This window comes from Bos mutus, chromosome 25 (assembly GCF_027580195.1).
Source record: "Bos mutus isolate GX-2022 chromosome 25, NWIPB_WYAK_1.1, whole genome shotgun sequence".
Lineage (NCBI taxonomy): Eukaryota > Metazoa > Chordata > Mammalia > Artiodactyla > Bovidae > Bos > Bos mutus.
The window spans coordinates 31,200,020-31,214,246 of record NC_091641.1 but is presented as its reverse complement, the minus strand read 5'-3'; the positions used below and the strand labels follow the sequence as shown (position 1 = coordinate 31,214,246).

The 14,227-nt window shown below is 50.2% G+C and overlaps 1 protein-coding gene across 3 annotated transcripts in view; it reads left to right on the top strand.

Annotated features, from left to right (window-relative positions):
• SNX29 (sorting nexin 29) overlaps positions 1–14,227 on the top strand; it is a 591,844-nt gene that overhangs the window by 132,031 nt on the left and 445,586 nt on the right. For all 3 annotated transcript variants that reach the window (XM_070363126.1, XM_070363128.1, XM_070363127.1), the window contains 2 exons: positions 5,632–5,695; positions 8,160–8,288. In XM_070363126.1, the coding sequence (XP_070219227.1) occupies positions 5,632–5,695; positions 8,160–8,288 (193 nt within the window). The remainder of the gene's footprint in view (positions 1–5,631; positions 5,696–8,159; positions 8,289–14,227) is intronic.

The window sequence follows — 14,227 nt, the reverse complement described above, 5'->3', positions numbered from 1 at the left end:
ACAGATCTCCCCAGCCCCAGGGTCTGGCGGTAGCAACCTTCCATGGGTCCTGCTCCTGTGGTTGGAATGGAAGCTATTGGAACCACTGCCCCCTCCACCTGACCTTCTTGCCCCTGACAGGTCCCCGGCGAAGCCCTTTCTCTCTCTCCAGCTCTTGGACCTGCGCAGGACAGTATCCACAATCTTTGTCCTTAGGGTTTGGAAGGTGACTTGGGGCCCTGCAGGCAGCTTGGCTTGTCCCACGTGGGTCCCTGCTCTGTGTTCCTGAGCATCCTCATCAGGTGAGAAATGAAACGAGGCTTCAGCCCTTGTGTCATTAGATGAAGGCGTGCCCACCACATGACAGCTGGTACCTTTGTTCTCCGTTTCAGTAGTGTTGTGCTCAGGTAGAAATCATCTCTCTGTGTCACTTACTTCCCATAAACCTTGACCAAGTGCCTGGTGGGCCTCGCATGTGGTAAAGAATGCACCTGCCAGGGCAGGAGATACGGGTTTAATCCCTGGGTCGGGAAGATCCCCTGGAGAAAGAAATGGCAGCCCACTCCAGTATTCTTGCCTGGACAATCCCATGGACAGAGGAGCCTGGTGAGCTATAGTCCAGGGGGTCGCAGAGAGTCAGACATGACTGAGTGGCTGAGCGTGCACACACATGCTCAAGCGCCTGGCGTGTGAGAGCTCTGGGGACCCCAGATGCATGGCATGCTGTGTACCTTGAAGTTGTGAGGTGATTGCAAGAGACAGAGGCAGTTAGCTGTTGCACACTCTGCAGCTTGCTGCGGGGTAGGGGAATCATGGTGGGCTTCTTGGTTGAGGTGTCTTTTTCATCCTGGCCTGAATAGATGAGTTTCATCAGATCAGGATGAGGGGGTGGTGGTGAACACGAGGAAATTCATGAAACAATGCGTTGGAATGTTATTCAGCCTTAAAAAGGAAGGTATTCCTACCACAGGTGATGACATGGATGAACCTGGAGGACATTAAGTTAAGTAAGATAAGCTGGATCCAGAAGGAGAAACACCGCGTAATTCCACTTATGTGAGGAATCCAGTGGTCGAACTCTGAGACACAGAGAGTGGAAGGGTGGTTGTCAGGGGCTGGGGCAGGAGGGAGTAGGGAGATGCTCTGGGTGTCAGGCTTCAGGCCGGCCAGACGGGTCAGCTTCAGAGCCCTGGTGTTTGATGACATTGTGCTCAGACATGGCCATTAACATCCGTGAGGAGGGAGATCTTGGGTGAAGCGTTCTCAGCACAATGGAAAACTCCGTTGGGCTTGCGTCTTATTTAGGGAGAGGCGCTCACATTTGTGGGGAGGAACAAAACAGTGCAGCCCCATCACTGAAGAGCATCCTTAGGGAGGCTGGCTCAGAGGCTGCTGGCCCAGGCGATTGGCTGGCCGCAGGTGAGGCCAGGTAAAGGGGTTGGTGACGCCAGGCGGGGGCGCGACACCCACATCTCAGCATAAGGATCGTGCCTGTGGGTGGCGAGCCGCTCCCTCTAGGAGAAGCCTGGCACGGGAGGGACCAAGGGCCCCGGAACCCGAGCCTTCTGCCTTGCTGGGTCCAGGGTGCCAGGAGCCCTGGCCATGGGCATGTCTGCACCAGGTGCATGTGCCCTGCTGAGCTCTCATCCCACTTGTATCCAGGGCACGTGTAAATCAGGCGGGCACGTGGCACACTCAGCAGATCAGAAGGCTGGCGTGATCCCTTTGATCAAGAGATTTCAGCAGGGCTTGGTGGGGAGGGCGATGAGAGGGCGGAGCACAGAGGACGTTTAGAGCAGTGACACTGTGACGATCCCGTCGTGGTGGATTCATGTCGTCGTGCAGACATCCAGACCCAGGGAACATGCAACCCCACTGGCGAAGCTGATGTGACAGTGGTGACTGTGGTGTGTCAGTGTGGGTTCGTCATTTGTAACAAATGTCTGGCTCTGGTGGTGGGTGTTGGTAATGAGGGAGGCTGTGCGTGAGCAGGGGCTGCTGGTAAATGGGGGGACCTCTGTACCTTCCTCCTGATTTGCTGTGAACCTGAAACTGCTTTATAAAATAGTTGGTGTGAGATATCACTTCTAACCTCATGTTGCAACGATGAACAACAACATATCCAGGTCTTTGCTTCTATAAGAAGCGTGGGGCAGCTGAGCCCTCCAGAAGAAGTCCTTGTAAGAAGATGCAGATGTCACACAAGCCTTGGAGTGAAGGAGCAGCTTCCTGAGCCTAGGTCTCCAGCACCTGGCTGCAGCCTTGCCCCCTGCTCTGGGTTTCTTGAAGATAAGAGCCAAAGAGATATCACTCAGCTGGTCTTCAGTGACGTATTAAGTCTTGATTTCTCCCCGCCTCCCCCCCCCATGGCTATGGTGTCACGGAATTAGACTACCGGCTTGTTTTTAGTTTTACAGATTTACCAGTGTTTTCAGTTACCATAAAAGTGTGAAATCTAGCGTCATGTCAAGTTCTTCTAAATCGTTAGTGCTCTCTGCTGCCGCCTGTGAGAGGCAGTGTCTTCACCCAGCGCCACCTTGCCTCGTTTCTCCTCTGAAGGTTACAGTGCTCCAGGGAGGTGGAGAGGCGGGTGATGTTCCCCCAGAGAAAGGCTCAGAGAGGCTAGACCCTGTACAAGGCTGAGAACCAGGGCCCTTGTTACCTGGTCATGTTCAGCATGCAGTCAGACAGACTGTCTCCTCGGGGGCGCGTGTGACTGTGTGTGTCTGTCCTCCATTGAGAAATGCTCTGTTAAGGACACTCCTCCCTTAGGTGAGTCGGGAGCCCGGCTCTCTCCTTGGGAAGGGGCCTTGTAGCCAGCAGGCAGGTGCTCAGCAGATGCTTGTGCTATTGATGTTCAGTTGCTCAGTCTGTCTGACTCTGTGACCCCATGGACTGCAGCGCACCAGGCCTCCCAGCCCCTCACTATCTTCCGAAGTTTGCCCAAGTTCACATCCACTGACTTGGTGATACTACCCAACCATCTCATCCTCTGCTGCCCTTTTCTCCTTTTGCCTTCCGTCTTCCCCAGCATCAGCGGCCCTGGTTGTGGACACAGCATACCACGTCCCATGGGACTGGGGTCTCCTCCCCTGCTGGTAGAACACCTTGGCTTCCATCCTGGCTCTGACATGGAAAGGTGCATGGTTGCACAGCTTATTTCATGACATCTCAGGTTCTTCTGCCTTAATATCCCTGTGATATTTTGATGAAATAGTAGTTCTTAATCACTGCAAGTGAGTGGTGATGATTACCACTGGTTCCTGGGTCACATGCAGAGATTGGAGTTGGACAAATTTGGACGCCAGCTGTGACTTTACATCTTCACTCTGAGCCTGATTAAAGGCCTGTAGAAGGGACTGGGAGACCACTTCCCGGAGAGTGATTCTGTGACACCAGCAAGACTGTGTACCCGGGGCGCTTGCCTGGTGGGCACTGGAGTTGTCATCAGATCCTCGAGTCTCCAAGCTCCCTGAGGGCTGGGCCACATGGCCCTTCCTGGCTCACCCTGCCTTCCTCGTGTGGCCCGGCTCGCGCCTGCCCCCGGGCCTTTGCGTGTGCCTTGTGCCACATGCATCCAGCAGCTCACTGGCTCCCTCTCTGCCTTGGGGCCCCCAGAGAGGCCTTCCCAGCACAGCCCACAAAATGACACCCTCCCCACCACCTGTCCTTGCACCCCACCTGGCTTTCCTCCCAGCGTGTCTCGTTGTCCCATCTGTTCCATGTTGGTTGGCGTGTCTCCCCTCCTAGGGAGGGGGCCCTGCCTCCTGCAGGCAGAGACTTTGGTTTTCTCTATTCCTTCTTTACTCACAGCGCCAAGAGCAGCTCTTGGACCTTGTAGGTGCTCAGTAAGTTTGTGTCAACCCAGTGAATTTCAAATTTTCTTTGGCAACACCTTAGTTGACCCCAGGAGAGGGACACCTCAGACCCTCCTCCTCACCAGCACCTTAGATGGCCTGGTTTCTCACCATGTGACTCGCGGGTTTCACACCGTCACAGGTGTGATGGGGAAGCCAGGCCTCGACCTCCTAGCTGTGTCCTTGTGATGCTGACGTGGCTGTTCTGGGTCAGAAAAGACAGGGGAGGGCCTATTTTTTGACCCAGAGGCTGAGCAGGAGCCCTCGTGATTCCTCATTCTTCCCTTCCTTCCTCTGAGACCTGGATGGTGGGCTTCTGCCCCCTCTGTGGCCGCCTGTGGACAGCGTGTGTCCTGGGACCCATTTCTCGCCTCAACGTCTTTGGGCCTCTTTCTGCCTAGGTATCCTGAGTATAATGGGACAGAGGGACCACCTATTTATCTTGTCCTCATCCTCCCCCATTTCTTCCTCCTTCCAATTCATTTGTATCCCAACAACGTGGGGTAGTGTTTCTTAGGTGTGTGTAAAGGAGTAAACGAGATAATGGGCTTTGAACAGAGCTTGACAAGTAGAAGAGCTTGAATTTTAGCTAAAAAGAGGTACCAACACACCATACTTCTTTCCAAAAGAGGACTTGAAGCAGCATATTAAAACAGTTTAAAAAATAGAGTGAAACGGGTCATATGTAAGTTGGCCCCAGGTAGAAAGGCAGTTTGGTGATCAGAGGGAGGGTTAGGGCATGTTGTAGTGGCTGCATGGCCGAGTGGCTGCGCTGGATGTGTGACTTTGGCTGTGAGCTTCTTTGCAGCCAGTTCTAAGAGGATTGGTTAGGGGAAAAAAAATAAAACTGGCTTTCCGGGGGAAATTCACAAGTTCCTGGGCCTGAGATCTGAGTGTTGTAAACAGTCCACTGTGGGTGGACAGTGACAACAGGTAAGCTTGCTGTAGGTGGAAACCTTGGATGCTCATTGAATTTAAAGGTGAGATTCTCTATCACTGAATTGCTGTCCCACATTGAAGATGTCAGGAGAGCTGCTCCTGCAAGTAATTATCAACTGTGTGTTGGAGGGGCCCCTGTCCCTCTTCACAGTATATGGGAGTCAGCGCAAGAAGACCAGATCTCTCAGTAATCTGGAGTATGTCTGTGTCAGTATGGAGTCACTTGGGCTTCCCATGTGGCTCAGTGGTAAAGAATCTGCCTGCCGATGCAGGAGATGTGGGTTCGACCCCTGGGTCAGGAATATCCCCTGGATCAGAAAGATCCCCTGGAGGAAGAAATGGCAAACCATTCTAGTATACTTGCCTGGAGAATCCCATGGACAGAGTAGCCTGGTGAGCTGCAGTCCACGGGGTCACAAAGAGTCGGACATGACTGCACACGCAGGAGCATGAAGTCAGTTTCATGAAATCTGCTGTCTGACCGGTGGTTGATAACTGGCTCTAACTGGGAATAGATCAGTATTCAAAGCAGACGCCGTCCGCTTAGCAGGGACTTGGAAAAACACTCAGAAGTCATCACTCTGTAATTCCTTAGTGGCTGGTTAGCTGGTTATGTTCACCAAGGAAACGCCTCCACATTTATTCTCATCCTGCCCTGCCTTTGGATTCTGTGTGGTTAGTAAGAGTGATTGACTGAGCCCACTGGATCTCCTAGACTGTATAGGAATTATTTTTGAAAGGGAAAAGGGAACTCGTCTAGACAAGTGGCCCTAAATAGCACATAATCCAGACCGGTGAGGGGCGGTGTAGCAGGCAGGATCTGCCGGTTAATTTGCACTTGGCTTTCTTCCCTTAGGTGACCTGCGACAAGCCATCGTGGCCATGATGAACAGGAAAGACGAGCTGGAGGAAGAGAACAGGTATCCAGCGCTGGGGCTGGAGGGGTCACTCCTTCATGGAAATCCTACCTCTGGGGCAGAGAGAAGATCACCGTGAAGGAAGTTTTGCTTCAGGGGAAGAATTGTGACCAGTGATTTCTGATTTTTTGTTCTGAGATGTACTACTTTATTTTTCAACTTTTTATTTTATGACGGAGTAGAACCAACTGACAGTGTTGTGATAGCTTCTGGTGAACAGCAAAGGGACTCAGCTGTGTATATGCATGTATCCATTCTGGGATGTACCACTTTAGTATATGTAACGTGGCTTGAGTGTTAACAGGGAATGAAACGATCATGCACTATCTTAGAACAAACTGAGAATTTGTAAAGCAGTCTTTTTAATTTTTTAATTCTTTTTTTTTTAAATAGCCTTTGAGATATAATTCACATGTCATATAATTCATAGATTATATAATTTAAATATCATATAAAACATAAAACTTTAGTATTCAGTGGTTTTCAGATATGTGCAACCATCTCACCACAGTCAATTTTAGAACATTTTCTTTGCCTCAAAATGAAGCTCCATCCTCACAGCTGTCACCCTGAGCCCCCTTTAAGCAGCGGGTAACCTTTCATTGAGGTTCTGTCCACCACGTTCCAAGCACTAGCATACTTAACATTTTCTCGAATGGGGGATACCTATAGTAAGACGGTGTATGGAGTCTTTTGATTTTCCCCAAAGCCCTGTTGCAGACACTGAGAAGCCAAAGGGTTTTATTCATTTTGATTCCCTGTTGAAACCAGGGCTGGATACCAGACAGCTGTTAGCTGTGTTGCTTCTGTCTAGCTGCCCAAACGTGAACCGCTTCAGTGCCGGGACCTCGTCTGGGCTACAAGCTGGTCAGTAGAGGGATCTGCCTGCGGTTATCTGCAGAGCCTCTGTGAGCACACGTCTGCCGGCCTGGGGGTCAGGGAGTAGGTGTGTGTGTGCGTGCACACGTGTGTGCACGCTCATGCCGCCCTCTTATGCTTGCCCTTGAGCAGGAATTGTGTCCCTGGGGATGTGCATTCTGATTCTCCTTTTTAAAACTTGCTTTGGGCCCTGTTTGACAAGCTTCTCCCTCACCCTTTATGGAAACATACAAGAGCGAACAAACGTGATTTGGAAAAACAAGTGTTTTTAAAAAGGAATCCTCAGACAGTGTGATTTTTCCAGTGAAAGTAAATCTCAGTGACAGGCTGTGGACTTTGTAGGGTGCTTTTTCCTTTTTGCAGCTGGGGCCGTTATCTTAGAAAAAGCCACAGGTTTTGTGTTACTTTGTAGAGAACAATAGTCACTGTTGGGTCATTTCTTCTCCTTCCCATCAAGAGAAAAAGAAATCACACCCAGTTTGTGTTGGGGGGGTAGTTTCCAGGCCCCAAGAGGGAATTTTTTCAAAACTTTCAAGCAGTGTTGAGACACGCCGTGTTTGTTTTTGGAGCGGGGCTTCAGGGAGCAGTGGAGGTGGGGTGGTTCAGACACTGCTGCTTGTGGTCTGGTGCCTCATGGCAAGTGTCCTCTAGATTTAGGATGCAGCCGCACCAAAGTTAGTAAATGTTTTCGGGAAATAGCCATTTGAGGTCCGTAGCTGGTCATTAGAACCCTGCTTGGCTCAATTCTAGGTGGTAACTTGTGGTTATTTCTGGAAGAGCTGCTGTCTTCTCTGCTATTCAAGACCAAAGGTGACAGGCGTTCAAGCGAGCGTGTTTGCAGGGTGAGCGTGCTCCAGATACAGTACAAAGCACACTCACGGCAATGTCAGGTTATCCATCTCCAGATACAGTACAAAGCACACTCACGGCAATGTCAGGTTATCCATCTCCAGATACAGTACAAAGCACACTCACGGCAATGTCAGGTTATCCATCTCCAGATACTGTACAAAGCACACTCATGCAGTGTCAGGTTATCCATCTCCGTAAGACAGCCTGTATGCTTGTTTAACCTGGAGGTGGCGACGGAGCAAGGGTGAAGGGCGTTTTGTGAGATTGTGGGCAAAGGAGAAATGAGACTCCCGTCGTCCATCAGATAACTGGAGCCTGTCTTCTGTGTTTGTGGCTCAGGTGGTCTTTTTTGGCCTGTCCTGCCAGCCCTTCCTTTGTTAAATCTCATACGTAGTGTAGCTGGGCCGAGACGTCCCGGTTGAGCATGCACACCTCAGTGTGGGATGTCTGGGAGGGGGCGTGCCTGGGATTGGCTCAACTCATTGTTTTCCCTTGGTTTAAACCACCAAACCCACAAGCTCTCAGAGCCAGGCCTCCGGTGGTTCCCCAGGGCTCATCCTAATTACGACGCAGAGACTCTTGAGCAGAACTGGGTAGCTCCTCAAAGCAGTTTGTACGAGATGGACATGAACTGCGGTTTCTGCAGAGCCTTATGGAAGATGAATGAACTAGGACTTGACTCTGTGAACCCCGGGTTGGCAGCCTCTGAACAGGTGGGATCTCCTCCTCCTCCCAGGTCGCTGCGGAACCTGCTTGACGGAGAGATGGAGCACTCAGCCGCGCTCCGCCAGGAGGTCGACACCTTGAAGCGGAAGGTGGCCGAACAGGAGGAGCGGCATGTTACGAAGGTCCAGGCGCTGGCGAGGTAGGGGGCGGAGGGGCTGGGGGAGGCGCTGGCGAGGTAGGGGGCAGAGGGGCTGGGGGAGGCGCTGGCTAGCCCCCAAGCACACTTTGCATCAGTACTTACTAATTTAAAGTGACCAATGGAAATAACACTTACATAGCTGAAATTTTAACTTATTAAATATTGAGTAAGTATTAAATAGTATACATGCACATGGTTCAAAATACAAAAGTCATGAATGGTTAAACTCTGCAATTGCCAGCTCACCCCTGGAGGGTGGGCAGCGTCACCTCCTAGAGATGCCCCTGTGTACTCGAGCAGATGCGAACATTCTGATACATGAACTTTCTCTTCTTCCCATCTCCCTCCTCTCCTCTCTTTCTTCCTTGATACAAGTGGTCCCGTATCCTGCACCCTCCTCCCTCCGCAGCTTAGAGACCGTCCTGCTCTGGGTGCACAGACCTGCCTGCTGATACCCCACCGTCTACCCACAGCAGGGCTCATTTGGCCGAGGTGCCAGCAGCCAGGTGTCTGAGTCATTTCTAGCCCTTTGATGCTTCTGATAATCTTTGCAGTTGTCATGGTGTCCTCGTATGAGTGTATTTGCCAGAAAAGTTCCTGGAAGTGGAATTGCGAGGTCAAAGCACTGTGTTTTTCTTTTCTTTTATTATTATTTATTTGTTTAACTTATTTGGCTGCTTCGGGTCTCAGTTGTGGCATAGGATCTTTGATCTTAGTTGTGGTGTGTGAACTCTCAGTAGCGGCCTGTGGGGTCTAGTTCCCTGCCCAGGGACTGAACCTGGGCCCCCGGCATTGGGAGTGTGGAGTCTTAGCCACTGGAGCATCAGGGAAGTCCCCACAGTGCTTTCTGAGTTGAATAAGGGTCGTCAACCTGCCTTTAACAAGGGCTGGGTCTCCCCCAGCACAGCCCTGCCTCTGGCGGATCCAGCTTTGGGGGTCTTTGATAAAATCCCAGGTAAAAGCAGGGCTGGTGAAATAGTTTTCATTTCCCTGATTCAGAGTATGGTTGAACCTCTTTACAGTTGAGTTATCTTATTTTCTTTTCCATGACTTTGTTTAGATCTAATTAAAGAAAACTGTAAAGCAACGCACCCCCCGCCCCCGCCCATCCCCAAGCTCCAACTGCCATAATGAGATTTTACTGAATTTGTCACATGCAAACATATTTTCATGGGCTCTACTTGAAATCTCCAGCCCGTCGCTTCCTAGGCTGTGTCCTTCTACCATAGTAAAAGCTTCATAGTCACCATTTTTATGTGCCTGGATGTGGCATTTCATTGAGCCAATGCACCATATGAAATAACCATTTCAGATTGCTGGATATTTGAGTTGTTCCAGTTTTTTCCCCATTTTTTGTAAGATAAGCACTTTAACTGGTTGTTCTTTTGTTGTTGTTCAGTCACTCAGTCATGTGTGACTTTTTACGACCCCATGGACGATAGCACACCAGGCTTCCCTGTCCTTCACCATCTCCCAAAGTTTGCTGAACTCCACTGAGTCAATGATGCCATCCAGCCGTCTCATTCTCTGTCATCACCTTTTCCTCCTGCCTTCAATCTTCCCCAGCATCAGGGTCTTTTCCAGTGAGTCGGCTCTCTGCATCAGGTGGCCCACGTATTGGAGCTTCAGCTTCAGCCCTTCCGATGAATATTCAGGGTTGATTTCCTTCAAGATTGACTTGGCCTGATCCCCTTGCAGGCCAGGGGACTCTCAAGAGTCTTCTCCAATGCCACAGTTCGAAAGCATCAATTCTTTGGTGCTCAGCCTTGTTTATGGTCCAAGTTTCACATCTTTACATGACTGTTGGAAAAACCATGGCTTTGACTATATGGATTCTTGAAGGCTTTAAAATAGACCGGGAGATGCATCTATCTTGTGGAGGGGGTAGGGTGGGGGAGCCCAGGGTTAAGGAAGCTCGACCGCGGCAGCATTACCATCCCCGCGCCATCAGCTGTTGTGAGTGACACGAATGTAATTGTTATGTATATGTAACGGGAAGTTGGCAGCGTGATCCCACATTTATGTATTTTTTGGCTGTGCTGGGTCCTCATTGTGGCGTGTAGGCTGAGTAGCGTGGCACACGGGCTTAGTTGCTCCACAGCTGGGTCCCCTGCCTTGGAAGGCAGTTTCTTAACCACTGGACCACTGGGAAGTCCCCCTGTGTTTAATTTCAATTTGAACTTCTCTCCTGCATTCACGTTTGAAAGTGACACATCCCGAGCATCAGAAACAAGTCCCAGGTGCCTGATATGGCATTTTCTCACCTGGCCCCCATCTTACCTGGCCATGCCAGGGTTCTGTGGTGCGATTGTGTTCTATGTTCTCAATAAAGACTGTAGTCTGTGGAGACCCGGGTTCTGAATCATTGAAGACAGACAGACTTCCATCCTTTATTATTTTTTATTGTTTCAGGAGCCAGCTCAGCCTCGAGTTGCTGCTCCATGGCTTGCAAATTGGGTGTTGGGTCTGAACCGCTTCACTTCCACAGGCGTGTGTTTGTTCATTTATGAAATGGACGGGATGGTCTTATCCCCTTGAGAGGGCCCACTGAGGAAAGTGTGTGAAAGTCCGTAAGACAGCGGCGAGTGATTGGAGTGTGTTTTATAGTAAATGTGTTTTGAGTATATGATAATTTTGGGATAAATTTTCTTTAGCCCATGAATGAACTAGAAAAAGGTAACTTCTTAACCACGCTATTCTGTAATCTGGTTTCCCAGGTAAACAATGGGGTGGCTGAGAGTTTGGGCTTCCCTGGTGGCACAGGGTTAAGGAATCTGCCTGCAAGTGCAGGAGACGTGGGTTTGATCCCTGATTCAGGAAGATCCCCTGGAGGAGAAAATGGCAAACCCACCCCAGTATTCTTAGCTGGGAATCCCATGGACAGAGGAGCCTGGCGGGCTGCAGTCCCCGGGGTCACAGAGGAGTTGAACACAACTTTAGTGACTGAACACACAGACAGCTGAAGGTTTAAGGTGCCTGAAGGTCTGCAGTTTGCAGGTAGAAGGAACTTGGATAAAGCGGGCAAACACTTCAGGAGAAAACGGCACGAAAGTGGACGGAGCAGCGGGACGTGTTTTGAAAGACTTGACTGCTGACATTGCAGACGGACTCCTGCCAGCTGTCAGAAGTTTCTCCTTGCTTCTGGCCGCAGGAGGAGTGGCTGTCCGTGTTGTCAGATGGCGGGTCCCCGTGGTCAGCTGTGGTTGATGGCCCGGGGGTGCTGTCATCCATGGGTCACAGGCAGGGTGTGGAGGGTCAGGGCTGGGGGCGGGGCCCACACAGCTGCACCAGCGCAGCCCTGTTCCAGGTCCCCGTGTGTCCAGGTGGCAGGTTTCATAATGCAGGTAGTTTAGCCTAGTGGTTGGTGGTACCGATTCTGGCATTGGATCCTGGGGGTCCATTCATGGCTTTGCTGCTTATTAGCTGTGTGACCTTGAGCAAGTCACTTAACTGTCTCTGTTTCCTTGGCTATAAAATGAAGAGAACTCTACCCCATAGAGTAGTTAGATGACAAAATGAGAGACCATATATCAGCTCCATGAATGGGCTTCATAAATGCTCAAACACATTACCTATCATTATCATTTTTCTCTAAGATAGTAATTGTATTATTACTAAGAAACCTTGCCTAATCAAAAGTTGTATTTTAACAGCAGTGGTGCAGAAAGAATTAAGAATTAGGCTATTTCAGACACAGGACAATGAAATTATTTTTGCTGTGTTGCTGAGAAGCGTGTTTGGGTGTGTGTGTGTCTTCCTGGCCCTGAGTACAGAGTTGTGAAATGGGAGCATCCCTGAGCAAATGAAGCGTCTTATTACACATTCATTTTGCTCAAAATTAATGGCTTTCCTTTCACGCCATCATGGCTCAACAAAGAGCGAGGTCATATAAGCAGCCCAGTGCCCTTGTGGCGCCAAGCGTCTGCGCCTTCCCAGGGGGAGTCCTTGTGATCAGTAGCGGTTCAGGATGAGTCAGTCTCCCTCCCTAGATGATGGATTGCCTTACTTCCTGTGGAAGTAAGAAATCTCAAGCTCAACAAGGTCTTAGTGTTTAAGCACAGGGAACTATATCCCATATCCTGTGATAAGCAGGATGGGAAATGGAAAAGAACATGACGAGGAATGTGTGTGTGTATATATGTGTGTGTGTGTATGTGTATAACTGAATCACTTTGCTGCATAGCAGAAACTAATACAACATTGTAAATCCACTGTATATACTTCAGTTAAAAAAAAAAAGCTCTACCTGTGACATAGGTGTGAGCAGAAAGAAAACTCACAGTAACTGAGTGGAAGTACCTTTGAGGGATGCAAGTGGCCAGGATTGTCGGGGCGTTTCTGTTGCTGCCCTATTTATTTGTTTGTTTGTTTGGCGCATCAGGTCTTAGCTGTGGCCCGAGGCAGCTTTGTTGTGTCATGTGGGCCCTTTCGCCGTGGTGCACGGACTCTCTAGTTGTGGAGCGCCGGCTCGTAGTCGTGACACACAGGCTTGGCTGCTCCACAGAGTGTGGAATCTTAGTTCCCCAACCAGAGATCGAACTGGCGTGCCCTGCGTTGTAGGGTGGTTTCATAACCACTGGAGCACCAGGGAGGTCCCGGGCTCTGCTTTTTTTTGTTTTTAGATACCCCCGGCTGTGTAACAAATGATCTCCAAACTCGACAGCTTAAAACGGAATGTTGAGGATCCTCCACAATTTCCATGAGTTGGGAATGTGGGAATGGCTCAGGGTTTCTCATAAGGTTGTGGTCAAGCGTTAACCAGAGCTGCGGTCATCTGAAGGCTTGACTGCGGTGGAGGGTGCGCTTTGGAGCTCACTCGCGTGGCTATTGGCAGGAGGCTTTGGTTCCCTGCCATGTGGACTGCTCTGTAGGGTTGCTCACAACCTGGCAGCTGGCTTTCTGGGGCAAGTAACCCAAGAGCAAGGGAACACACCCAACGCGGAAGCCACTGTGACTTTTGTGACCTAATGCCGGAAATGACAGACGATCACATCTGCCGTATTCTGTTGTCATGCAGCTCAAGCCTGGTTCAGCATGGAAGGGGTCTACACGTGGATGTCAACACCAAGAAGCAGGGGTCTTGGGGGCCACCCTGGAGGCTGCCTGTCACACCTACCCTGGGACAGCACTACCCCAGTCTTCCTTGGCTGGGTCTTCTCCTCTCCATTCTGTCCTGGTGCTTTGGCAGGAATAACCCCACCACTGCCCCACTGGGCTCCAGAGCACGGCAGATGTCACTGGCCTGGACAGTCAGCTTGTTCCATCCTGTGGCCACCATGATTGGGCTGTGAGCAGTCCCTCGAGAGCAAACCCATGTGCTGACAGAGTCGTGGGAATGAGAACTCAAGTCCCGAAGCCAGAAGGGCAGAGTCATACATGAGACTGAAAAAGGGAGACTTCCTTTCTCATTCTTTCATGATGTCCCATCCTTCAGTTCTGTTGTTTTCTTTCTTATGGCATTAGCATTTTATTAATATATATTTAGGTCATTGTAATCTTTTTCTTCAAACTTTGCACTGTTTATTTTGTATTGGGGATATAGCCTATTAACCATGTTGTGGTAATTTCAGGTAAACAGCGAAGGGACACAGCCATACATATACATGTATCCATTCTCCCCCAACCCCCTCCCCACCTCCCCCTCCCCCCCCAATCCAGGCTGCCACATGGCCCTGAGTAGACTTCCCTGTGCTTACACGGGTGGTCCTTGGTGATTGTCCATTTTGATGTTCAGTTCTATATCATTAAAGAAACATGTTCCGGAACTCTTTCAAACCCATTATGTAAAGCAAAACTGCAGTCAGAATGAGTGGAGACCAGAGTCCAGTTTTTGTGTGTCTTTCAGAAAATTAGCGTTTGCGTTGCTGCCTGATTCTAAATGCCTGTGGCTGCAGCCTGAGAGTTGGGAAGGGGCTGAGGGTGGGGCTCCCCCACTGAAG